This window comes from Pelodiscus sinensis, chromosome 22 (assembly GCF_049634645.1).
Source record: "Pelodiscus sinensis isolate JC-2024 chromosome 22, ASM4963464v1, whole genome shotgun sequence".
Classification (NCBI taxonomy): Eukaryota; Metazoa; Chordata; order Testudines; family Trionychidae; genus Pelodiscus; species Pelodiscus sinensis.
Window position 1 is genome coordinate 3,261,205 of NC_134732.1, and position 27,562 is coordinate 3,288,766.

Genomic DNA, 27,562 nt, shown 5'->3' on the forward strand with positions numbered 1-27,562 from the left:
TTAACTTTCCTAGGCTGTGTCTAGACTGGCCAGTTTTTCCGGAAAATCAGCTGCTTTTCCAGAAAAACTTGCCAGCTGTCTACACTGGCCACTTGAATTTCCGCAAAAGCACTGACTTCCTACTGTAAGAAATCAGTGCTTCTTGCGGAAATACTATTCTGCTCCCGTTCAGGCAAAAGTCCCTTTTGCGCAAAACTTTTGCGCAAAAGGGCCAGTGTAGACAGCTCAGATTTGTTTTCTGCAAAAAAGCCCCGATCGAAAAAATGGCGATCGGGGCTTTTTTTGCGGAAAAGTGCGTCTAGATTGGCATGGACGCTTTTCTGCAAAAAGTGCTTTTGCGGAAAAACATCCGTGCCAATCTAGACGCTCTGTTCCAAAAATGCTTTTAACGGAAAACTTTTCCGTTAAAATCATTTCCTGAAAATCATGCCAGTCTAGACGCAGCCCTAGTGTCTACACAGCCAAACCGCTATTTTGAAATAATTTCAAAATAGCGGAGCGCTTATTTCGAATTCGGTAAACCTCATTCTTCGAGGAATAACGCCAAATTCAAATTCAAAATAAGCGCTCTGTAGATGCTTATTTTGAAATAGGGGGCCTCCAGCCCTTCCCAGGGTGCCCTGGTGGCCACTCTGGGCCAAACCAGGAAAACTCATCTCCTCTCCCTGAGCCCTGGAGCCCTTAAAGGGGTAGACTCTGGCCATAGCGCACGTGCCAGCTCCAGGCCTACCAGCAGTCGCTGCCCCAACCCAGTGGCTCCACAATGAGCCGGGCAGCCAGTGCCAGTCAGCTGTCCACCGCCCAGTCCCCCAGCTCCCAGGAGCCAGCCAGGGGCCAGAGAAGGCAGGCACCTTCCTGGACTAGTGCGGAGATCATGGACCTCATTGAGGTTTGGTGGGAGGCCTCCAACATCCATGATCTCCACACTAGACAGAGGAACGCAGCTGTCTACGGACGCATAGCTGCCAGCATGGCCACAAAAGGCCACATGCGCACCCAGGAGCAGGTGTGCATGAAAATAAAAGAACTACAGCAGGCATATGCCAGGGCCACGCGGAGCAGCTCCCCAACAGGGGCAGACCCCTTCCCCTATTTTGATGCCCTGGACCACATCCTGGGGGGTGTGACGGTCCATGCCACCCCGGGGGGCAGCGATCCAGGAGCAGACGGCCCTGACAAGGACATGGAGGAGGAGCACCAGGAGCCGAGACGGAGCATGCCAGGACCCACGAGCCGTCCCAGCAGCCGAGTAACCAGGGTCATCCGGGGACACAACAACATGTGAGTGCCATCACTGTCTCCTTACTGGGGGGGGGGGGGGCGGGGAGGGAGACCAGGGACCATGCGTGTGGGCCTTGCTTACCACAGATCACGCAGCAACCTGTGCACGTGAGAGCACGTGCCGTGCCACCCCTGGGCAGGTGGCTCCAGCTGGCTGCCACACAGGGGCGTTGGCCTGTTAGCCACATGCATGTGTGAAGAGACATGAAATGCTCCTGACCCCGGGGTGGGACACAGCAGGACGCCCTCCTTCTACAAGGCCACTCTACACAGAGGCTGGGGATATCTTTCCTCCACCTCAGCCGCACTATACACAGCACAGGGGCATGGGTGCGGTCTCAGGGCAGCTCCCACTCCCGGGGATAGTCGGACATTCCAATCATGGCCTCTGTGCAAGCACATCGGCTCTGACGGTGCAGGGCACGGTCATCCTCACCTTGCAGAGGGGGGCTGGGCTTCACTCACTGTGTCCCCAGGGAGAACAGACCACTTCTTTTGTTTCTCCACCGCCGCACCAGCTGTGCATGCAGGGCAAACCACCCTGCCCGGGACGTGCTCCCACACCTAAGAGCTCCGCAGGACCACCTGAACAGTGCAGGGGTACCGACAGCAGCACCTGGGGGCACTGCGAGCCCTGCACCGTACCCTCCAGAACTGGGTACAAGCAGTCCTGGAGCTCCGGTGGGAGCAGCTTGCCTAGGGCTGTGCCATCTGCCAACACCTGCAGGCCCTGGTGCAGAGCGTGCTGCCTCCTGCCGCTCCAGCACCTGCTGCCTCTCCAGCTACCGCTCCTCCTCCCACTCCTCCTCCCCCTCCCACTTCTCCCTCCACATTCTCCTCAACCTCCACACCCTCTTCCCCATTCCCCTGGGGACACTGAGGCCCCCACATCTGCTGTGGTGGGAGATAGTTGGCCTGGAGAGACCCACATAACCGAGCTTCCCCTTCTCCTTCTTCCCCTTTCTAGCTTCCCCCTCCCCTCTTCCACCCTCTCTCCTCCTTTCTCCCACCTCCTTTCCCCCGTGTCTCCAGAGTTTCATCCCTCCCCCCAGTTTTGTTAAAAAAAGAAAGTTTGTATTTATGAAAAAACATGTTTTTTATTTTACATTAGGAAGAAGTGTTGGGGAGAGAGGGGATGAGTGGAAGGTCGTGAAGAAGGAATGAGGCACAAGCCCCCGGAGGGACAGACCAGGGAGGCTCTTAGTGCTCCTCAGGGTGGAAGCTCTCCCGCAGGCCTCGTGGATACTGACAGCCCTCTGAAGAACCTCCCGGATGGCAGCCTGCAGAAAATGCAGCCAGGCTCATAGCAACACGTCCACAAGAAACACCAGAGTGCCCAGGGGTAGCTCTGGTTCCATGTTGCAGAGTGTTTTGGTGTCCTGAACGAGGGCAATCAGAGCACGCAGAGACCAAAAGCTTTGCTGTCCCTCAGTGAGGTAGGCAGGGAAACCTGAGAACCGGCTGCCATACAAAGACATTCCTGACCTGATGCCCGGCCGGACCTGGTTCCTGCTGGCCTTAAATGCGATTCAGTGTCCACTCAGTGTGGATGCGCTATTTCAAAATAGCAAAGCGCTTTTTTGAAGTTCATTTTGTGTGTAGACTCGTTATTTCTAAATAAGCTATTTCGAAATAAGATATTTCAAAATAACACTGTAGGGTAGACCTACTCCAAGAGTCAAAATGTCCAGTCTGCCTGCCTAAGGCTCGGCACCTGAAATCTGTAGGTGGGACTCAAGCTGGGATATAGGGTGTGAGGGGGTTCACTCACCACCATAGCACCCCCTGCTGTCTGGCCTAGGAATTAGCTCCTTCTGCTGGCAGGGTACCTTCTCTCAGGTGGTGTTTCCCCTCTTTCCTCCAGGCCGCGGCGTTCTCTTCAGGACACTGCCCTCCGGCAGTGCCCACATCAGTCTCTGAGCCCCCCTTCCGGGGGTTGTTGTTTCTTCAGCGGGCCGTTCTTCAGGCCCTGAGGTCTGGGGGTTTGCTTGGCCAGAGCTCCCTTAGCCCTACCTTGCCTCCCCAGCCCTGCCCTAGCTCCAAGGAGCCTCCTACTCCCCCAGCAGCCAGGCTCTCACTGCTCATCCTCTTATATAGCTCCCAGCTGGGCCCTAATCAACTAATGCAGCCTCAGCTGGGGCTAAACTCGCAGGCCCTGCTCCAGGCTGGGGTTTGCCCTTAAAGGGCCAGTGCGGGACAAATGCCCTGTCACATAGGGACAAGCATTTTGAAGTTATTTAGGCATCCTAAGATGCAAGTGGCATTGTCAAAAGGGCCAAGGTGTCTCAGGCCCACAGATTTAGGGATTGGGATACTTTTGAAAATCCCACTAGGCAACTAGCTACAGACTCTAAGATGAACTAATTTGAAAATTTGACTATAGATGCCCAAATGTCACTAACCTACACGGATCTCTTATGTTCTTATTCTTGTCAGAGGATGTGGTGACGGCCAGGACAAACGGGGTTTAAAAAAGAACTAGATAGATTCATGGAGGCGAGGTCCATCAGTGGCTATTAGACAGGATGGGCAGGGAGGGGGTCCCTAGCATCTGTTCGTCAAAGGCTGGAAATGGGCGACAGGAGAGGGGACGATTCCCTGTTCTGTTCACTCTCGCTGGGGCACCTGGCATTGGCCACTGTTGGCCGACAGGACCCTGGGCTGGACGGGCCTTGGTCTGACCCAGTCTGGCCGTTCTCTCAGTCTTACATTCTTAAATGACTAATTTACCACCCCGATAACTTATTGTGACACCCCAATTTGTACATCGTGTCTCAAATACTGTCCTCTGCTATGGACAGAATCCTAGGGCTGGACGAGACCTCAGGAGTCATCAAATCCAGCCCCCTGCCCAAGGCTGGACCAATCCCAACTAAATCAACCCGGCCAGGGCTGTGTCAAGCCGAGACTTAAACACCTCTAGGGATGGAGATTCCACCACTTCCCTAGGTAACCCATCCCAGTGCTTCACCCCACTCTTAGGGAAATAGTTTGTCCTAATATCCAACCTGGACCTTTCCCACTGTAACTTGAGCCCATTGCTCCTTGTTCTGCCACCTGCCACCACTGAGAACAGCCTCTCTCCATCCTCTTTGGAACCTCTCTTCAGGAAGTTGCAGGCTGCATCAAATCCCCCCTCACTCTTCTCTTCTGCAGACTAAACAAACCCAAATCCCTCAGACTCTCCTCATAGGTCATACGCTCCAGCCCCCTAATCATTTTGGTTGCCCTCCGCTGGACCCTCTCCAATGCATCCACATCCTTTCTCTAGTGGCGGGGGTGGGTGTAGAACTTGACACAATATTCCAGATGTGGTCTCACCAAACCCAAATACAGAGGAATAATCACTCCTCTGGATCTGCTGGCAATGCTCCTCCTCATGCACCCTAATATGCCATTAGTCTTCTTGGCTACAAGGGCACACTGTTGACTCATCTCCAGCTTCTCATCCACTGGAATCCCCAGGTCCTTTTCTGCTGAACTGCTACTTAGCCAGTCGGTCCCCAGCCTGTACCAATGCTTGGGATTCTTCTGTCCCAAGGGCAGGACTCTGCACTTGTCCTTGTTGAACCTCATCAGATTTCTTTTGGCCCAATCCTCTAATCTGTCCAGATACACATCAGCCATTGGCTTAAAGATGAGAGTGCAGCATGTCAAGGGAAATGAAAGTCATGTTTAGGGAAGTATGAGAACCATGAAGAGAAGGGTGAAGCAGCTGTAGAGAAAAAGAACAAGCTCATCACTCTGGCATAGTGACATTTGCTGACCCAACCTATTTTCTCCAGGAGGAAGGGCGGGCAGAGTTCACTATCCAAATCTGGCAACCTATTTATGTACCAGCTGAGTAGATTCTGGTTTGTGTGTACCGAACCTTGCGCTGCAAGAAGTCTGCCTGACATCCTGCCTACCCTCAGCCGGGAGGTCTCGGTGAACAAAGGAGGAACAAAGCTTTCTCTTTCAGGGAGGTTTCATGTTCTTGTTAGTCAAGAGCAGGCACCTCAAGGGCTCCCCACATTTTTTCATAGTAAGAACCACATTTCAGTACAGAGACAGTTGTCGCGAGAATCACAGGTCCGATGATGAATACCCAAGGGGGGAAGGACAGAACCAGGTGGACAGTTTTATCAAATAAAAATTATTTATTTATGACAGTGGTGAATTAATAGTATTTATTCTAAGATTTTAATAGACCATGTTAATAATGAATTTACAGTATTTATTATATTTATTCTATGGTTTCTAGTAAAACGTGTCAGAGATATAGGGATGGGAATGGCAAGGGGAATAGTCTCTAATCTTAAAATATCCAGCTACAGTAATAAAATAACGGTGATAACTACAAACTCTTATGTACTACCCACAAACAACTACAACACTAAGCTTGTACAACAAGAAAAAATCAAATCCTACATACCAACTTACACAGCACACGGAACATTTCACAGATATCGGTTTGGTTGAGAAGGCCTTGGTTACGCCCGAGAGTCGGGGGAGATGGCTGGTCGGTTGATCAGGCCGGCAGCGCTTTGAAGTATACGAGAAGGCACACGCATGGTGGTGTGTGTGTTGCGAAGACCTCCTAGAGCGAACTGTGCCCTGGGTATTTATCCCAAAATCTGCACATCGCTTTCCTGCGCTTGCATATTACCATATATGGCCCATTGGTCACCAAGTGGGGGGGTCGGTGTCCCAGGGGTTGGGCCGAAACTGTGCAGGTTTCATGCGACCAGGTAAGCCCCGCAGTTCTCACGCCAAGGTGACAGGTGGGAGAGTCAGGCTATTTTCCCCTTTTCACACCTTCCCCTTTTCTAAAGGCAATGGTATGCAGGAAGGGTGCGGCCGATTTCTCTCAAGGAGTCAAGAGCAGCCTGGCCAAACTTTTTTACTGGGGGGCAGTTTCTTTTCTCTAACATTCTGGTTTGTGTGTACCGAACCTTGCGCTGCAAGAAGTCTGCCTGACATCCTGCCTACCCTCAGCTGGGAGGTCTTGGTGAACAAAGGAGGAACAAAGCTTTCTCTTTCAGGGAGGTTTCATGTTCTTCTTAGTCTAGAGCACGCACCTCAAGAAGGGCTCCCCACATTTTTTCATAGTAAGAACCACATTTCAGTACAGAGACAGTCTCTGGCCCCCTGGCTTTCTCATGACAATCGTGCAACCCATCACACTGCTGTACATGACATGACACAGCCCTGGAACAACCAGAGCACTGGCACAGGCGGAGAAGCAGCATTAGGAAACGACTGGGTTTTCTCTTAAAGCAAATTAACTGGTGGACACGGTAAGGAGACCTACCACTATGCAACTAGCCAGCTCTCTGGAGCTGGACGGCAGGTTGTCCACGGTTGTCAGCTAGCTATGCTGGAGCAGAGCACACAGGGGCTAGGAGGTGGCTGAGCCCTCTGAGCCAACACTCAGCCTTGGCCAGAGCCTGCTCCATATGGACACCATAAAGTGCCTGTTGGGATGTATCCCAATCGGTCTCTTCCAGTCTCTCCTTGGGTCCCTATCAACGGAACCTCTTCTCCGGGAACTATGCTCAGCCTAGGTCCATCTCTCTGTGATCAGAGCTGCCTTCTTCCACTAACTCCATCCCTACCTGCTGCTGACTCCAGTCCTCCATCTTCTCAAACCGACTGCCGGGCAGAGAGCTTCAGAACAGGATACCTTTTCCTCCACACCAGTCCCACCTTACTCCAAAAGACCAGTGCATTGGCTCTGCTACATGCTCAGCCTTCATTGGTCCAAGATCAGGTGTTTTCTGGAACCCAGGGCTCTTCTGTAGCAAGGTGCTGTGACAACTACCCCTCTGCTGTTCTTACATTACCTGGCTCTGCTCCCTCGAGAGAGGATCTCAGTAAAGGTATTGGCACGGATCGAGTTTTCAGGGATGTTTGTTTTCTTGTTAATAGCCATAAGAGTCTTAACACAGCAGTAAGAGCACTGGCTACTCCCCACATTCCTTTCTTTCCACTTACTGCTAGGAGACACCAATAGATTTAGCAGGACAGAAAGGGTGTATCTAGACTACAAGGCTCCGTCGACTAGCAGATACTGTCGACAAAGCTTCTGTCGACAAAGAGCATCTAGACTACATCCAGTTCTGTCAACAAAGCAAGCCGCTTTGTCGACATGAGAGTGTAGACACAAAGGACAATGTAGCTGCAATAACGCCTCCTGTCAACAGAACTCTGTCGACAAAAGGCGTTATTCCTTGTAGAATGAGGTTTACCGCCATCAACAAAACTGCTGAGTTCTGTTGACGTTATGTTGACAGAACTCAGCAGCAGTGTAGACGCAGGTATAGTTTTGTCGACAAAAGTCCACTTTTGTCGACAAAACCCTGTAGTCTAGACGCACCCAAAGGGAGGGAGGCACAGAGCGACTCATATAAATATTAATCTGCCTGGATTACAAGAGGAAGCTTCACTTCCCAAGGGCTGGAGATAGCGTCTGAATGGACGTGGCCTCTCTGGAATGTGATCGCAGTATTTATCCCCAGGGCGAGACAGAACAATGAAACATTGTGGAACTCAGCGTGTCTTAATTTCCAGGAGTTTTACAAATGTTCTTAGCTGTGCTGTTGCAGCTGAATTGGTCCCAGAACATGAGACATGCAGTGGGTGAGGGAATACCTCTGGTTGACCTCTGTCAGCAAAAGAGCCTCTTCCTGAAGAAGAGCTGTGCAGCTCGAGAGATTGGCTCTATCACAAACAGACGTTAGTCCAGTAGAAGGCCACCCACCTTGACACTCTCGATTTTAAAAAGCGGCAGTCTCATCTGGAGGACATCAGACAGGGCTGCGACTTCTGCGCAGCAGGGGCAGGATCTTGACTGTGAAACAAAGTGTAACACACGGAAAGCCAAAGAAAAAGCACCACATGGCCTGGGTGAGCCTAGCAAAGTTGCTATTTCGAGCAGCGTTTTATTAGTTTTACTTAGACATGCAGCTCCACAACGAAGAAAGCAAACTGAAGGCCCCTAAGTCCCCTTTCACTCTGCCTCCCTGCCTGCCCTCCACCTGGGGCTGGACACCGCCGTGAGCTGCCCCAGAGGTGTCTGAGCTGCCCTGCTGTATTGTACCTCCATGAACACCATTATGGGGGGGGGGCGGGATTTTCAAAAGTGCCCGAGGAGCCTAAGGGCCATTGTCAAAAGGGAATGTGAATGGGACCCAGGCACCTAAGAACCTAAATCTTTTTGAAAATGGGGCTCAGGCTCCTACGTCACTTAGCCCTAGGCTGGATCCTGGGCCCTGAAACGGTGCATGGGGAGAGGGTCCCCGATCAGGCTCCAAGCCAAGTGCAACAGGCTGTGGTGAGCCCTGCAGCCTGACCCCTGCTGACTTGGGCTCTGAGACTTGGATCTTTTCGTGCAGCGTAAACTGACCCCGAGCGATTTAGTAGCACAAATGGAACTTGTGCGCCTAGTCACTCCGGGCCAGGAACTGACACCCCTACCTCCCAGGCATCCAAATACCTTCAGAAACCTGGCCAACAACACAGCATGCCCCTCCCTCTTTTTCCCACCCCCACGGAGGCTCCTCCGCAAGACTGTCCCATAGGATTGCAGGATGGGACCTGCACACAGAAACCGGCTCAGCAGTACATTCCTACGGCAATCCTAATTATCTGGAAAGTGCAGCCTTGTTTGCATTACAAAGAAATTTTTATTTCGTTCTCCAAATGATCAGCAATGCAGAGCAGGCATTGGGAAGGAGCCCAGGTGTTCTCATACCGGGTGGTCCATAACTCTGTCTCGCCACACCCTGTACAGCCATTCGAGAACCTGGAAAAACCTCTGCTGGCAGGCAATGTGAGCTTGCATGCAACAGGAATTGAGGGGCCAGCAAAAAGCAGCAATCTTAAGGAGAGGGGGAAGAGACCCAGAATTACTGGTATAAAGTAGTGGCACAGAACATACATTTACTCCAGTGACGTGATCACTTCCACGTGAACACATGCGCCTGCCCGTCTGCTGGGCTAAACAGGCCTGAATTTCATTTCGGACCGTTTGTAGGAGTAGTTGTACCCTTTGCCCGTGTGCCAGTTGACGCCGTCTGCAAAGCTGCTGTGCGCCCCCAGCCAGTACATCCCATTCAGGTTGGACGTGTGGCAGCTCGAATACCACCAGGCTCCCTTGTAGGTTGTGGCACATTTGTTTGAACCAGGGTCTTGCTGCCGGTCTTTAGTGGAGAACAGCATGTTATTGTGGCCCGTTAACGAGTCCCCTGTGGGGAGGAAATGAAATCCCTCTTTAGGGCAGGTCTCGGGACGTTAGCTCCATGTCTCTCACTCCTGGAGTTGTGCTCTCTAGTCCCCCCTTCGCTGGGGCACTCGGGAGCCCTTGAACTGTACAACAGAGTCTGAAGCTCAATATAACCACTTCCATCCCGGGTCCTGATCCGACAGGTGCTGGGTAACATGGGACCTATGGCTCTCCTGAGGTGCCAGGATTCCAAGAACAGCTGCGCCCAAGTCCTGGACTTAGCATTTCTGGATTCCTATCCAGGTTTGTCACAAATCTCCAGGGTAACCTTGGACAAGTCGCTAGAACGTCTGCAGGAGTTGGATCCCTTAAGCCTCTGTGAAAATGGCTCTAAACGTCAGCTCCTTAACTGTACACTGAAATAAACATTCTTCCTTACTCAGATCCCTGTCTTGTCTATTTAGACTGCTGCTTCCTTTACTGTGTGCAGCTCCGACTACCTGATAGCACAATAGAACCCACTCTCATGTCGGGCCTCCAAGGGTTACCGGACTATCAAACGAGAACAGTACAAGCACGTCAAGGTCGTGCCCGCTGATTGCTGCAAACCCAGCAGGACTATGGCCATATTATTTTGAGGAAGGATGGGATGAGTGGAGAATCCATTTAGAACCTGAGGATTATACCCAGGAGCCCTGAAAAATAGACTCACATCAAACCATAGGGTGAGGACCAATATAAACAGCAAAAAGGCTGGTAGGGGCATGCCAAATAAGACTGTGTGGTTTCCCCAGAAATGCCACTATATCCCTGTTGCATTTCAATAAGAAACAAAATGTCAGCAACCTGGAACGTCGCATTCAATGAACGTTTCCTTTTCCAGACAGCTTTACTCCCAGAGACACTCCTGTGTAAGATTGCTCTTTCTTTCTGCCCCGGTCTCAGCGTTAGCTGGGTGTCCAGCGATTCAAGAGCATGAGAAATGCAGCAAAAGAAGCCCTCTCTAACCTCAAAGGCTCCATTCAGGATCCGTTTGAGTTTATGGCAAAGATTCAGATTTGCTCTGATTTTCTCTGAATAACTTGATCCCTCTGTAATGAAGCTCACCTGCATTTTACCTGGACCACAGTCTGAGCTCCTGACTCTGCCCTGCTGCCTCAGGTAAAATACCAAGTGACGTTAATGGGAGTTTGTCTGGATAAGGCCTGAGTAGGGATGGGCAATAACGTGCAGATTTGGCCGCAGGAAATGGCAGCGTTGTTGCAGATGAGACGTGTAATTTACTTCTGCGGTGGGACTCTGGCCCACCCAATGGCATGGGAGCATTTCTCTGTGCTATGAAATGTGGAGACCAGGCGCAGCCCTTACCTGAAGTACCCAGAAGGAAACTGCCAAGAATCAGCTTGTAATTTTCAGTCTCTCCTAAAATTTTGAATGACGAGTACTTGGCAAACCCGTGGTTGTTCTCAAAATCGGTGAGGTCAACGCGAAGTTCATTAACTCCTAATGCAAATAAATTGGAAAGAAAGAAAATAGCTCATTGGAGTCCATCCACAATTTGCCTCTGCTGGAGGGGTTTTTGTACGGCAGAACCAGCACAGCTTTTCAGTTCTTTCCGTTAATTGGCAGTGCCCTCCGACTTAAGCTCTGACTTCAAAACTTCCTTCTTTCCTCTGGAATGATTGCCTAACCCAGCTTGGACTGGTAAGCTGTACCTCTTGCCTTTGCTACATCTACTTCTTAAAACCATCAGTGCACGAAAAACTAGGAGCAACAATAAAGAAATCCTCGGAACATTCCCTGGGTAAGCATGACTGAATACTAGATGCTGAGCAAGAGTTCCAGTAGCTCATAGTTGCAGATCAATAATGACGTTTTAAGGTGTGTTGCTAATGTGTTGAAAAACAGATTGATCAGCTCACTGGGGGAGGGACAGAGGAAGGGGAGAGGCAGCTGGAAAGAAAGATCTGAGGTGCAGTGTTTCCACTAATTTTTTCCATCCTCGTGTAGAATACATGTTGTTATGTGCACTATCACATGTGCTGTTGTGCACCACCAGTACAAACAAATAGCCTAGATTTAATATATATATTTTTAAAAGATTGTTACCATAAGGATAGTTACTCCAACCAGGACAGGCTAGGAATTTTAGAACTCACTACTCAACTAATTAAATTTAAATGCAAGAGAAATGACCCTTCTTCCGAAATAACTGTTAAACCTCATTTTATGAGGAATAAGGGTTATTTCGGAAGAAGGGTGTTCTCCCAAAATAACCGCATCTACACCGCGTTTTGTATTTTGAAATAGCGCTATAACACAATTATGCAAATGAAGCGCAGGGTATTTAAATCCCGGCTTCATTTGCAATTTCAAATGTCTTCATTTGCATCCCTCTCTCAAAAGAGGGTGCAAATGTAGATATACTGGCTGTGTCTAGACTGGCAAGTTTTTCCGCAAAATCATCTGCTTTTGCGGAAAAACTTGCCAGCTGTCTACACTGGCCGCTTGAATTTCCGCAAAAGCACTGACGATCTCATGTAAGATTGTCAGTGTTTTTGCGGAAATACTATGCTGCTCCTGTTCGGGCAAAAGTCTTTTTCCGAAAAACTTTTGCGCAAAAGGGCCAGTGCAGACAGCTCAGATTTGTTTTACGCAAAAATGCCCCGATGGCGAAAATGGCGATAGGGGCTTTTTTGCGCAAAAGCGTGTCTGGATTGGCCATGGATGCTTTTCCGCAAAAAGTGCTTTTGCGGAAAAGCGTCCGTGCCAATCTAGACGCTCTTTTCCGCAAATGCTTTTAACGGAAAACTTTTCCGTTAAAAGCATTTGCGGAGAATCATGCCAGTCTAGACGCAGCCCCTATGTGTGCTGGCTGCAGCTGGGGTAAGTTTCTGAAAAATCCTCTATGTGCTGTCTCTCTCTGTTCCTTAACTCTGATGTCTTCCCCCCAACTGTGGGGATGGTGTTTATGGGCAGAGGGAGAGGGGGTTGGAGAAACTCTGTGTGCTAGGGAAATCTCAGAAACAGCACACTGCCTCTAAGAAACGCAGGCCGTCACTTACCATTCAGACTGCACCAGCTCAGACTTCTTCCCTAAACCAAGCTATGTATGTCCCCCCCATGAGGTACAATGGCAGGGGGACACCTGACATCAGCACTTCAGCCCCCATCTCCTTCACAGCTACCAGGAGGTCCCTCCTGGGCAAGGCAGGGGAAAGGCACCAGAACACAGGCTGCTAGTGAGTTGCGCAGCAAGTGACCCTCATGCACAGCCATGCATGTGTAACTGCTACAAGGCAGATTTGAACCTGGGACCTCTGCAGCTTAGTATAGGAGCCACTACTCTCTGAGCTCAAAGCCAGCTGGCTCCCAGCCCCGGCTGTAGAGGTCTCTTGATCTTCGCCGTTGCTGTGGTCTAGGTGGCACTGCATTGACCAGTGAACCACACTAAGGCTACGTCTACACTGCAGGCTTCTTGCACAAGAACTGTTTTGTGCAAGAGTTCTTGTGCAAAAGGTCTTGTGCAAGAGTGCATCCACACTGCCACGTGCTTTTGCGCAAGAGCATCCCTAGCAGTGTGGACGCGCTCTTGCACAAGAAAGCTGTGATGACTATTTTAGCTATAGGGGTTTCTTGCACAAGAAACCCCTGTTGCCTGTCCACACTGCCTTCTTATGCAAGAGCTCTTGCGCAAAAGGACTTATTCCTTGTGGGGAGAGGAATAACTCTTGCACAAGAAGCCCTCTGTCCTGACGCTTTACTGTAAATTTTCTTGTGCAAGAACATGTGTGCAGTGTAGACACTCTGCAAGTTTTTGTGCAAACATGGCTATTCTTGCGCAAGAAGCCTGCAGTGTAGATGTAGCCCATGGCGTGTGGGATACACATGCACACCCCTTCCAGGGAACACAGCTCAGGAGGCACAGATTTTGCAAAACAAAATCTTTTCTACATTTCCTGCATTCTTCTTGGAGTGCTTGTTTTCCAAAGTTAGAGAACCCAGCAGTCTCTGGGCACATGCCCTTCCTTAATTTGGGACCAGCCATCCACACCCAAACAAGAGGGGCATAAACAGAACAGTTTTTCTGTTCCCCATGTTCTGGAATTTGGCCAGCCAGTCCCCTCTGTGTCTCATAAGTGGGAGAAGAGATTAATTTCTGGTAAGGAATATTTGCTATTTGATTTGCCAGCCTTTGACATTTGCCAGCCTTTGCCTGGACTCACCAGAACTACACTGGTTCACTGGCCCAAATGAGATTTCACAAAAGGACCCTTTTTGGAACATGCATGTCCACTCTTACCAGCAATAAACATCTTGCCACCTTGCACAGAATTAATAGTGCACCTTAACAATTATGGGATGGCAGCCACTGTGACACTATGCCCCGTATTCACCACAGGAATATTATTATATGATTATGGCGTAATTACGATGCATTCTGTATAAAATTGGCCATGAGAGGGGTCTTTGGAAGTGTTATAATTTTCTGAGAAGGATTTATCGTATCTGTATGCATGTATCATTATGTGTGTATCATTTTTGTATCTAAAGTTATGAATATTAACGATGTACCTGTATTTCAATGTAATTACACCAGGGTGACACCCACTAGGCAAAATGCTTCCGGCTCGGACAGTTGTGAAGGGCCCGTTCAGGGTTATGGGCCTTTAGGAAATACAACAAATCTGAAGAGAAGACTATCCTACCCCCAATAAACCGTCCTGAGAACCCTCCAGACGGCCTGTGTGTACGTAATGGCTGCTATGACTCTGCAAGGGCATGTGACCAAACCACATGACTCTGAACACCATTTTGGGTACTTGTATTTTTCAACAAACTGGGCTGGGGACTGTTTTTGGAACAAAGGGTTTCCGACCGCTGCTAGGGTTGCTCGGTGTCCGGGTTTGAACCAGACAGTCCAGTATTTGAGCTTTCTGTTTGGGACACAAATTGAGAAAATACAAATGAGAAAAGAGAAATGTCCGGTATTTTCTAAATAAGATGTAGTGTAGACTGTGGTCACGTCAAGTGTGTCCAGTATTTTTGTTGAAACCATCTGGCAACCCTACCCTCCGCTAAAGCTAGGTAAGGCCGGTAGTGACATCATTGTTCGCTCTTCACTGCCCCACAGCTGAACACGAGAGGCTCCTAAAGAAAAAGACTTGAAATGCGGGCGCAGACCCCCCGCAGCAAGGCAAGTGCAGCTTGCGCCTTGAGAACCCCTTAGCCTGCTTGTGCTGCATCATCAGTAAGGGGGAGAGGTTGTGATTTCAACGCCTTTCCTTCTAGTCTGTGACGTTCAGCTCGCGTTTTTGTTAATTTACTAGCTAATCTGCTTTGCTCTGTCTCCCATCTCTGTAAGCACCTACAATCTATCTTTTTGTAGTTGTTAAACGTATTAAGTGAAGCATCTGGGGAAAAATAAGTCTGCATATTCCTCTCTGCCGGATGAGTAGCACGTCCGTGGCAAAGCCCTGACCGTGCTCCGTGGGCCCTGCGCTCCTGGCGGACTGTGTTTGCCTCAGAGGCTCGCTGGGACCCTCCACTCGGCCTCTTTCTCTTTACCAGAGGCAGGGCTCACAGCCTGAGTCATACTCCTCACAGGCTAGTTCACAGTTTGGGGTAAAACCCCCTCCCTAGTCCTGGTCTTCCCTCTCAGGGGACACTCTGTAGTGGTGTGGGGAGGTTTGGGGGAACGCCTACTGCTCCAGGTTCCAGCCCAGCAACGGACAAGGTTACTTTTACTCCCAGTCTGGCAGCTATTTCCCTGGGCCACTTCCCCAAAGGATCCCTCCCAGGCCCTTTCCTCTGGTACCTCAGCAAGTCAAGTCCTGCTCCTCCTCTGCTTCCCACAGTTCCTCAGTTCTCTCTCTCTCTCTCTCTCACACACACTAGCCCCAGCAGGCCTGAATGGGTCACAGGTGCTCGGATTAGCCTGCTGCTTCCAGAAAGCTCTTAATTGGCCCCAAGTGCCTGCCTGATTATACAGCATAAGGCCCAGCCCTGATTACTCCGAGAAGAGGAAATTGTTTACCCTCCACTGGATTGTGGCAACCTCCCCAAAAAGCCACTTGCACACGCTCGAGCTCCACACTCTTCACTTCCACATCCTCGTGTCCCGCCCAGATACCAAATGGTAGGACTCTTGCCACCAATAGTGACTGGGGAGCCCCAGTGTGCCAGTTTCTACTTCACCTTGGTTCCACGGCCCACCGGGGATATTAGCTGGAGAATCCTCCATGGTCCTGTGAGCGCAGCCGTGTACTTCTGCGGTTCACTCCTGTTCCTGACACTTGCCCCTTCTGTGGCGTGAGGGACACTCTGGTGCACGTTTATCTCGAATGCACCAGGTGGCAGCCCCTTTTTCAGCTCCTCCGGAATCTCGTCTGAAGGTTCTGGCTGCATTTCTCCCCTCTCCTGTTGATTATCGCACACCCCGTCTATGGCCCGACAAAGTCGTGGGACCTTCTTGTTAACCCCCTCCTGGCTATGGCCAAAGTGGCCATTTACAAGACCAGGAAGAAGAGGTTGGCTGAGGGAAGGGCTTGCGACTGTGGGGCCTATTTCCCTGCCCAAGAGTCTAGTAAAAGCTACAAAGAGATCACTCTACAATCAGGTAGAAAGCGAACTTGGTGGGGAAAAGCACACACGATGCTTGTTATATAGTTACCAAAAGACGTTAGTAGGTGAATATTGTCATTCCCTAGCCAGAATTCTGTCAGGTAGCTGCCAAAACCTTTCTTGTATGAATTCCAGTCTCGGAAAAAGTCCACTGAACCATCCACCCGCCTCTGGAAAACCTGTGGAGACATGAAAAGGATGCACTTTAGTTTCTTTCCTGACCAAAGCCAAGTTACAAAGCAGGATTAAAAGCATCAACAAGCACTATTCAACTAGTCACATTTCTACTCTGCCTTGCGGGATATACGTGAAAGCTCAAATTGGTATTTATTTACTAGTTTTATTTTCATTTTTGTTTTGAGAACTGATAGTAGATAGAGACTGTAATAGATTCATGGATGTTAAAGTCAATACACAGGACACAGAATCTCGCCCAGTACTTCTGCATCGACTCCATCAATACAAACGTAAAGCAATGAACAAATAAAAGGTCACTTCTTCTATACGGGAAAGCTAAGGAAAAGCGAAAAGTGTATGACACGAGACAGCAGACAAAAATGATCAATAAGGAGCTTGTCCCCAGCCACGCTCCAGATGGGCAAGTGAAACCTTCTGAGCAGCTGGTGCCTGAACAGCAAAAAGGGAAATCCTCCCACTGCTGTGTTGATAGTTTTAACAGGGAAATTGAAAGAATAAAATGCTAGGAAGAGCTGGTCAGAAAATACAGTTCCACTGAAACTGAAATGCTTCAGAAAATCATAGTGGGAGCATCAAAATGTGGTATTATATAATATAAACAAAAGTCAAAACCTCAATGACACATTTGTGCTGATATTATCTCAATGAAATGATTTTGATTGAGCCAAAATTTTAAAAATTAGACTTTTCTTTTGGGGAATTTCCAAATGTTCAGGTTGCATTGGGAAATAAACCAAATTCTGAAATAGTGAAAGCCTTGTGAAACAGAATTCCTCTGAATTGCACATCATATTTTCTCTCTTTTTTCCCTTTCAACCCATTTAACATGACGAGCTATGGGATTTTCCTTTTGCAGTACTATAGGTATTGGATACAAAGTAACCAGAATCTGTCAGATCTCACCCCCTTAGCCCTATCAGCCCCTCACCTTTTTCCTCAATTTGTGCACCTCCTTTTCCCCAGGTTCTCAGGGGACAGAACTAAACCAGCTTCCAGTTCAGCTTCAATTTTATCTTAAACACATCAACAAGTTGGGGAATTTCTGTCTGAAGTCCTGCTCCTAGAGAACATGCATCGCTGGGACAGCCGAAAGAAATAGATTTTCATTTTCCACACGGGTTACAAAGGGTTGATGACCTTTCTAGGAACTGACTTGTTTGAGTAAAGCCTTGGCTTCATCCTACTCCCTGTGGAATCCATCAGCAATTTGCATTGGCTTTGTTCTCACTTACTATCCATCCACCTCCGTCTGTGTCCATGTCACACAGCACGGTCAGGGCGTTACAGTCGTGGGGGTAGATGGTGTACCAGCCGCTCATGATGTTCCCTCTGGCTAGCAACTCCTTGCAGTTCTTTGCTCCTGGATAGGAAAGTAATTTAATGTTATCAATTAATTTTGCTGCAATGGATAATTACAGAAGCAGCGCGGATCCCTTTACAAGGAGCTAGGAATTTCAAATAGTTGTCTGGTGAGTTTCCAAGTTCTAGAGTACAGGATTTCTTTTTAGCCAACTTTCCTGAGTCGCGAGTACAATTTGAAAAGACAGGAGCAAGAGTGTGCATTCCCAATGAAAGTTCAGCAAGAGTGTGCATTCTCCTTCAGATTTCACATGGTATGGGACACAAGGATACACAGGGGCTGTTAGTCATTAGCCCATCTTACAAGATTACCTGCCGTGTATTACAATCAGTAGTTTCTGGTATAACCGAACCTCATGTAAATGCTAATGTAGCAGAACCAGGTGACAATTACAGTACTTGCTACAGAAATCAAAATGAATTGCAAGCACCTCCAACTGTCTCTCTACACTGTGAACTGAGCTCCCGGGCCTTTGAATAGGATGAGTTGACAGCTCATGTCATGTGATTCTAGCAAACACTCACCTGTCTCACAGTGTACATCCTCCAGCTCCTTCTCGGCTGTTCAGGAAGGAAAGCACAAGGGAGAGAGCTTGAAACCAGGAAAAAAACAATATGTTCCCTAAACTCCTGCTCTAGCCACAAGGGGTGTAGGTATCATGAGTTAAGAGGCAGTAAAGCATCGTCACACATCTCTGATCCCCGCTACTAGTAAATGGAGACAAATCCTTTCCCAGAAAAAAATCAGTTTCCTAAATTCAGTCCAACCACAGATTTTATTTCCACAAGCCCACCCATAAAATAACATTCAGTTGCGCCCTCCCTAACGTATTTCACAAGCTGGGGAACATTAAGGCCATTGCAGAATGTGCAATCACTTTTATCCCTTTAGTTCCCTCTGCACTAATCAGAAGAAGCACAATTTTACACATTGGCCATGATCTGAGCCTCCCCAAACATTCAGGGGAGATCAATTCTGGATCCAAATTCCAATGCAAATGGGACACTCATGGTCATCCCTAATGGCGGAAGTCAAGTTTTCTCTCTCTTGCATAGCTCATCAGCTACAAGGTCATTGGGGACAGCTTTCTGTGCAAACAAATTTCACTCTGAAAAATTGCAGTGAGGTTCGAGTGTAATGCTTTGAAAATGAAATCAAATGATACTCTTGCCATAAACAGAGTAGCTGTTCTTACTTATCGTTCCAGGCACTCCAATGTCTCCTTTGTCTCCTAAAAACACACAGGAACAAATCATTACATAGCCACGCTGAGGGGCTCGTCCCAGCATTTGTTACCAATTCCATGGCGGTATCAGACTCCTTTTTTCCTCACTGACTTCCTCTGGTTTGAACGGGTACAAATGAGAGGTGAATGGGGGCAACGGTGGATGTTGGGGTTGGATTTACTTTTGAAGTGAAGGCTGGAATTTTCAAAGGAGACCAAAACAATGAGAAGATAAGAACAGCCGTACTGGGTCAGACCAACGGTCCATCTGGCCCAGTGTCCTGTCTTCTGACAGTGGCCAAGGCCAGATGTCCCAAAGGGAGTGAACAGAACCGGGAATCATCAAGTGATCCCTCTCCTGTCACCATTACCAGCCTCTGACAAACAGAGGCGAAGGAAACGATTCCTACCTATCCTGGCTGAGTCATTGATGGATCTAACCTCCATGAATGTATCTAGTTCTTTTTTGAACCCTGTTAAAGTCCTGGCCCTCACAACTGATTCCAGCGAGGAGTTCCACAGCTTGACTCTGCATTGTGTGAAGTAGTACTTCCTTTGGTTTGTTTTAAGCCTGCTACCTAGTAATTTCATTTGATGACCCCATGTTCTTATATTACAGGAACAAGTAAATAACTTTTCCTTATTCTCTTTCTCCACATCAGTCATGATGTTATAGACCTCATCACGCACCCCCCACCCCCAGTGCACTCTTTTCCATGCTGAAAAGTCCAGTCTTTTTAAGCTCTCTTCATATGGCACCCGTTACAACCCCCTACTCGTTTTGGTTGCCTTTTTTGAACCTTTTCCATTGCCAAGAGATGTTTTTGAGATGAGGCAACCACACAGTAAGTGCACTGACTCTGAGACCCATTGGGTGAAGAGCTCTTTGGAAAATCTCTTGCCATGTCACAACTGCTTCTCTACAGACTCCATCTCTAGCACTATGGAGGAGAACAACAAACAACACACAACACTCAAGGGGTGGGATAGCTCAGTGGTTTGCACATTAGCCTCCTAAACCCAGGGCTGTGAGTTCAATCCTTGAGAGGGGCCATTTAGGGATCTAGGGGAAATTGGTCAGGGATGATACTTGGTCCTACTGGGAGGGGAAGAGACTGGACTTGATGACCTCTCAAGGTCCCTTCCAGCTCTATAAGATTGTATATCTCCATATATTAAACACAGGTGGGTAACTCAGCAAGTAAGAATTATTAGAGGACTCTTACCTTTCAGACCAACACCACCAATGTCCCCCTTCAATCCTAGTAAAAAAGTGAGCAAAGATGTAGCAATTCCAGTGAGAGCTCAGGTTTGAGTGGCCTAAGAACTAGGTGACTACTGGAATCACAGAGCAGTGAATTTGTTTGTGAAAAATGACTCCCAGTGTAACTAGTGTTCACGCAATGGACTCTATTTGCTATCCATGAATATTTAGATCACTGCTAGTATTGACTAAACTACTTACTAGGCCTGCAGGAATTCACATCAGAAGTTCTTCAGTCCTGACTCTCACATGAAAAGATTTCAGCCAGCTGTTCTGGGGGTGGAAACTATGGTTTGTGATTCCTCTCCATGAATTACTGATGCCTGTAGCAAGCATTTTACAAATCAGCCAGTGGCTGGGAATACTCTGGTGAACACTAGGGATAACAGATGCATTCTTAGCCAATCAGAAATGGTTTGGGAGAGAGTCCCAAACCAAAGAGAGGCCGACATTTAATTCAGTGCTTGCTCTATATCAAGAGAGAGAGAGATGGGGGAGAGGGAGAATTAAATGTTTCATCAAAGGAAAATTCAAATATGAAAAATTACTTGATGCTAGTTAAACAAATGTACTTAGCCTTTTGATTACTTTACCTCTCTCTCCAGGTGGTCCCATCTTCCCAGGGCTCCCCTGAGATCCCTTTTCTCCTACAAACACCAGAAGTAATTTCAATATTTTATAAATATTCAAACAGAAGAACTCAGAACACACTGAAGCTCCCAGTTCTACCCTTGCTGACTGAATCCTCAGGTAAGGCAAAAGGCCAAAGCTAGCAGGCCAAGCCAGTTTTCCGTCTGGAGAGTATCTCACAAAAGAACATGTCAATTCCGTGCAGGATAAGGTTTGCACCTGCGCGGTCCCGCACTGAGTCTCACGCAGTGCCGAGGAGCTCACCTCTCATTCCTGTAGCGCCGGGTTCTCCTTTGGGACCTGCGGCACCGGCAGCTCCAGGACATCCTTGCAGAATCGCGAGCTTCTCATTACCACCAAGACCCACCACTTTAACCTCTGGAGACAATACAATGATAAAATATAAGAGCCACGGGAGACACAGAAAATCGATGTAAGCAATGGAAGCATCCGTCCCTTTGTCTTCAGCTGGCTCAGGAAGAAAGACAACTGGAGATGCCTGAAGTATGCACAGCTTTTAGGGCCAAGCACTGTTCATCATAAGCTTTAGTGCATTAGAACTAGCTGTGCATTTTCTTTTCATTTTAATTTTTGTAACTTACTTTCATCTCTCTATTTTCATTTGCAACTACTTAAATTCTACTGTTTGTACTTAGCAAAGACACTTTTGTTCACAATCCAACCCTGTGTAAATAATTGTTAATTGGGGGGGAGGGGTCAATGTCCATATCCTCCTTTCATTATACACGGGACTTACCTGAATGAACTTTCATTGTGTAAAACTTTCACATACAGAAAGACAGATTTATTTGGAAACAAAGAATACTCCTGCAGCACCTTAGGGACTAAATGAGGATACTCTAATTGATCAGTTTTTCCTTCTCTTTCCCTCCTCATCCCCTCACTTTCTCTGTTATTTGTTTGTGCCCTGGACTCCATACTCCAGTCATCTGAAGAAGTGGGTTTGTGCCTACAAAAGCTCATGATCCCAGCTACGTGTTTTGTTAGTCTCTAAGGCTATATCTAGACTACACTGGGTTTTTTTCAGAAAAAGCTATGCAAAATGTGCTCCGTATTTTGCATAGCTTTTTCCGATTCTTTTGTCACAAGAGGCTTTTCCAACATTTGGCCCACCTAGACTGGGCCAAATGTTGGAAAAAACTCTCTTTCTGAAGTCTCCTTATTCCTCATGGAACAAGGAATACAGGGGCTTCTGTATTCAAAAAAAGCGGAAGAGCAAATGCATTCCTTGGATGTGAAATAGTTCTTCCGGGATACCTCCAGTATCCCAGAAAAACTGTGTAGTCTAGTCATTCCCTACGATGCTGCAAGACTATTAGTTGTTTTTTAAGTTTTTTCAGTTACAGACTAACATGGCTCCCCCTCTAAGGCTTTATTTGGGGGGGGTTGATCCCTTTTGGGGGTTGGTTTCCTGAGTGTCGTGCTCCTAGAACTGCATTCAGCTGTTACCCCAGCTCTATGTCTTGTCTGGGGAAGACCAGAAAATCTGGCCCACCAGGACAGGGTGGAGGGGAGCTCCAGAGAGCAAGAAGGCGAGTGTCGGTGGCCTGACACCCAGGGGGTCTTTTGGGACCACACCCCGTCACACGTGTCCTGTCATTCCTCACCCCAAATTCACAGCACTAACTCTGAGCGCAGCATAGAGCTTCTGAGATGTCTATTGGTTTCAGTTGCAATTATTTAAAAGTTGGTCCTTAGGGAAAAGTTTAAAAAAAAAAAACTTTTGTCCCTCTAGCAAAGATGAGGAAGGGGATGTGGGACTGGGATGTTCACGACACCTGCACGGACTAAAGAAGAGTTCATCCTTAATTTCACAGATCATATCCTAGTCAAACATGGCACATTTTTCACACAGTACTGTGTTACTAAGACACTCTGTTGTGTGAATAACAGGTTTCAAAACAAGGCTGCAGGAAAGGAAGAGGCAAAGGATCAGCTCTTCAGATGGTGTAAACTGGCAAACTGACTTCAATGCAGCTTTGATAATTTACACCAGAACATATAGCCAAAACGGTGAAGACTGTTGTGATGCATTTGCAACAATATTAAAATTACAAGCTGTCAGTAAATTCTATGTGTTTCTAACTCTCTGGCTGTGTCTAGACTGGCCAGTTTTTCTGGAAAATCAGCCGCTTTTCCAGAAAAACTTGCCAGCTGTCTACATTGGCCGCTTCAATTTCCGCAAAAGCACTGACTTCCTACTGTAAGAAATCAGTGCTTCTTGCGGAAATACTATTCTGCTCCCATTCAGGCAAAAGTCCCTTTTGCACAAAGCTTTTGCACAAAAGGGCCAGTGTAGACAGCTCAGATTTGTTTTCCGCAAAAAAGCCCCGATAGTGAAAATGGAGATCAGGGCTTTTTTGCAGAAAAGCGTGTCTAGAGTGGCACGGACGCTTTTCTGCAAAAAGTGCTTTCGCGCAAAAGTATCCGTGCCAATCTAGACGCTCTGTTCCGAAAATGCTTTTAACGGAAAATTTTTCCATTAAAAGCATTTCCGGAATATCATGCCAATCTAGACGCAGCGTGTGTGTGTGTGTGTGTGTGTGTGTGTGTGTGTGTGTGTGTTGATATACCTGCAGAGACGGTTACTATTACAAAGCCATCCAGGACATCACTTATGCAAATACTGAAAGCAGAGAAATGAACAGAAAAGACATCAATCTCCTTCAAGCAGAAATGTCTAACATTGCAACACATAAGAAATGTTATGCATGAGAAGCATGTTTTGCATCTGGGATTCTGCTTGGAGACTGTTTGCTGAGAGCTTTACTGTTCATTTCCCTGTTTTCAATGTTTGTGCAAGTGTTGTAACATACAGGTTAGCTACTCTAATCTTTTCTTACCATAGCTTTTAGGTTTTTTACATACTGAAAGCCATAAAGAAGGTGATCTAGGACAGTGGTTCTCTGTGCTTTCAGACTCTGCACCACTTGCAGGAGTCTGATTAGTCATCTGTACCCCCACATTTCACTTAGAAATAATTTGCTTACAAACTCAGACATAAAAATTCAAAAGCATCACAACATTGAAAAATTGCTATCTCATTTACCATAGAATTATAAAATAGATCGATTGGAATATAAATATTGTACTTACATTTCAGTGTATAATGTATGGAACAGTATGAATAAGTCATTGTCTGTATGAATGTTTAGTTTGTACTAACATTGCAAATACTTTTTATGTAGCCTGTTGTAAAACTAGGCAAATGCTTAGAGGAGTTGAGGTACCTCCTGAAAGACTCTGTGTAGCCCCAGGAATATGCATATCCCTGGCTGAGAAGTACAGATCTAGGAAGTAAGTTTATACAAGAATGTTCATTAAGAGAGCTCATTTCAATCTATATAATATGTTAAAAATTCCAAGTCCTGAACACTAGGATATGCTTTCTGAACTAAAAGTCGGTGGAACAATAGAATGGATTGAAGATTAACAGCGTCACCTCTGAAATTCATAGTTCCTGTTGGTTTATAGCAGCTTGAATATGTAATAAAAACTAACCACCAAATAGCTCAACAGATGCAAGTCTGTATGAAAGAAGAAAAAAAAACCCAGGTTTCCCAGCTATGTGTACACAGAGTATATGAGCCTGTAACCAAATAGTATCTTTTGATGCACACATTGTACTAAGGTGCCATTTATAAATGTTGAATAGATGTTATAAGCGCATTACAAACACAAATACTAAGTGTTAGAGATGGTCCTAAACACATCACTAGATGTTATAGATGTTTTAGGAACAGGTTTATTACAGTAAATAATCATGCCTATTTTCATTATAAGCTGCAGTGCATACTCCATGGACTTAATGGACTTTTTAACCATCTATAAAACCTGTATTAAAACATGTTGATCATTTATTAGTGGCTTAAAATGGAACCCTGATATAAAAGGTGACTGTGTTATGTATGTGCATTAGGATTGCAATGTTTCTCCCCTCAGTCTACATTCCACCTTAACTGCAAATCTCTAGCTACAGAGGTAAAGGAACGAGGACAGTGTTGTGTAGCCCACAGCTTGGCTTTGTGGGGACTGGCACGTAAGAAAGAGCTTGGTTTCATGAGGATAATTAATCAGCCAATCACAGTAGCTTGGGATGATTTCGGAGATGGTCCCATTTTGAGAAGAGGCATCTTGTCAGGTTCCCTCTCAGTAACTGGGAATTTTAGCCTTGTCTCCCACTGCCCCCAGTCTGCCACAGCCCAGAGAAGAGTCCAATAATAATGGGGAGAAGATAGAAGCAATGAAGTGAGCCTGATGCGTCAGGTTCCTCCCTATTCCAGGCTAGTTGTTCTCCTACTTTGGCCTATCACATGCTCCCTGCTCTTCCTCAGAAATCCTCTCTACATGCTCCATGGGATTAGAGCCCCTGACTCTGGGATCATGAGGGAATGGAACCGAGGGGGGAGGGGCAGGAGCTCCCTGCAACATGTTCTGTTTGGGACCTAGTGAATTTTCCATCAGCACTAACCCCCCACTTCAGCATCCCCTTCCCACAAACAGTCAAGTACAGCAGCCAGAGTCATGCTACTGAGGTGCATGGGGGAAAAGGGGTGTGACATTGCAGAGAAGCATCCTTCCCCTGCAGCTCTCTGGGGTGTGGAGGCTGTGACTGTACCTCACCTCTCCTCTGAGTATTTCTGGGACATCCCGTGGGATGAACTACACTGGAATCCTTGCCCCACTGTCTCCTTTTCATGACTTCTCTGCTGGCTGGTCTACAGAGGCACTTAGTATGGAGATATCCCTATCTCATAGAGCTGGAAGGGACCTTGTGAGTCCAGACCCCTGCCCTTACAGCAGGACCAAGTACCATCCCTGACAGATTTGCCCCAGCTTCTTAAATGGCCCCCTCAAGGATTGAACTCACAAGCCTGGGTGTAGCAGGCCAATGCTCAAACCACCGAGCTATCCCTCCCCCTCTGCTTAGGAACCCAAAGTGGAGAGAAACTGCTGCAAATAGCTAGTCAGCTCCCCCTGCTAAAAGGTAACAGCTTGTCCCTCACTCACCTGGGCAGGAGTCCTCAGCCTCACACACCACGGCTGCTAGGCAGAGTAAGGCGACGAGGGGTCGGTGGGCAGCTCTCCCCATGGCTGGTACTGGTCTCTGCAATGGCAGCTCCACTTGTCTTCTCCCCACCCTCTCCTCAGCTTTAGTATTTCAGAGTGAGGAGACTTTTCCAGGCAACACGAATTACAATATTAGGCTCCACCTCTGACCTCTCATCTCCTCGCCCAGTCTCCACATTCTTACGGTTCCCTCTGATGAGATCATTGCACAGGAAGTGTCGCCACTTTCGAAGGGTTGACACTTTTTAACACACAACCTCCTGTGGCCCTCTGGTTCCTTTGTCCTGGCTTCCCTTTGCAGAGTCGGGAGAGGGAGGGTTTGCCCTGAGCATAGGACGGCAGGCGCGGAGAGTTATTAGGAGCAAAACTCTGAGGAACTGATCAACAATGGAGGAGCTAAATATGTCTCAGCCCAGTCTCCTTCCTGCAGGAGGTCCTGGGTGAGGGGTTACCACCTTCAAATCTTTTGCCCTTTAAAAAGCAGCAGCAATGTCCACGTGCTGAGCATTTGCATAATTTCAGTGACACGCGCGCTCTCGCTCTCTGTCCCATACTCTGCTCGGTTCAGGTCCTAACATCAGGCCACCACCCTGGTCTGCGAGCACGATCCAGGGAGGCATTAACCCTCGTGATGTTCCCATTCTTCCCACTGGACAGTCCATTTGTTTTAGGACTGGAGCCCAAGACCACTGAAATCAGCAGAGACCCCATAGGAAGATGAGGGCCTTTAACGTAAGCCCACAAACAGCCTTCTACCACTAACTCCACTGCTGCCAACTCCAGTCCTCCATCTTCTCAAACCGACTGCCGGGCAGAGAGCTTCAGAACAGGGCAGTTGATACCTTTTCCTCCCCACCAGTCCCGCCTTACTCCAGAAGACCAGTGCACTGGCTCTGCCATATGCTCAGCCTTCATTGGTCCAAGATCAGGTGTTCTGGGGGTTCTCTGGAACCCAGGTCTCTCCTGTAGCAAGGTGCTGTGACAGCCACCCATTTGCTGCTCTTACGTTACCTGGCTCTGCTCCCTCAGGGAGGGTCTCAGTCATGGCATTGGCATGGATTGAATTTTCAGGGATGTTTGTTTTATTGTTAAGAGCCGTAAGAGTATCATGGCACTAAGAGCACTGGTTCCTTTCTTTCTGCTTCATGCTAAAAGACACAAATAGATTTAGCAGGACAGAAAGGGAGGGAGGCACAGAGCGACTCATATAAATATTAATCTGCCTGGTTTACAAGAGGAAGCCTCACTTCCCAAGGGCTGGAGATAGCGTCTGAATGGACGGGGCGTCTCTGAAATGTGATCGCAGTATTTATCCCCAGGGCGAGACAGAACAATGAAACATTGTGGAACTCAGCGTGGAGGGGAGGGGGAAAGAAGGGCAGCAGCAAACAGCGTCTTAAAGTTCCAGGAGTTTTACAAATGTTCTTTGCAGTGTTGTTGCAGCTGAATTGGTCCCAGAATCTGAGAGAAATGTGGCATGTGAGGGAATATCTTTTATTAACCTGTTAGTGAAAGGAAGACACTTCTGAGCTCTCCTTGTTCCTTGGCCTTGTTGACACTAGCACAGGTTGCTCATTAAGACAATTCTTTACTAAAGTTAGAGTTAAACTGGCATGTAGCCCCTCCCCTCCAAAAAGACAATGGAAAGTTCCTACCTCAGTTTTCACCTCCCCCCACACTACA

The 27,562-nt window shown here is 47.7% G+C and overlaps 1 protein-coding gene across 1 annotated transcript; it reads right to left on the reverse strand.

Annotated features, from left to right (window-relative positions):
• Positions 1 to 5,432: 5,432 nt before the first annotated feature.
• Positions 5,433 to 27,034, reverse strand: LOC102449739 (ficolin-2-like). Its single transcript, XM_075905280.1, has 10 exons — positions 25,820 to 27,034; positions 21,053 to 21,166; positions 20,752 to 20,805; positions 20,121 to 20,156; positions 18,865 to 18,900; positions 18,194 to 18,229; positions 17,542 to 17,669; positions 16,161 to 16,290; positions 10,856 to 10,990; positions 5,433 to 9,509 (listed from the first exon to the last, which is right to left on the reverse strand). The coding sequence occupies exons 1-10, from the start codon at positions 25,899 to 25,901 to the stop codon at positions 9,262 to 9,264; spliced, it is 999 nt and encodes a 332-aa protein (XP_075761395.1). The 5' UTR covers positions 25,902 to 27,034; the 3' UTR covers positions 5,433 to 9,261.
• Positions 27,035 to 27,562: the final 528 nt, after the last annotated feature.

Bases quoted from the DNA above. Each gene is read 5' to 3' on its own strand.
- LOC102449739 (XM_075905280.1), bottom strand. From the start codon at position 25,901: ATGGGGAGAGCTGCCCACCGACCCCTCGTCGCCTTACTCTGCCTAGCA. The intron at 20,157-20,751 runs GTAAAGTAATCA...CTTTTTTACTAG, and splicing joins GGGACCACCTGGAGAGAGAG to GATTGAAGGGGGACATTGGT. The intron at 10,991-16,160 runs GTAACTATATAA...TATTTGCATTAG, and splicing joins TCACCTACTAACGTCTTTTG to GAGTTAATGAACTTCGCGTT.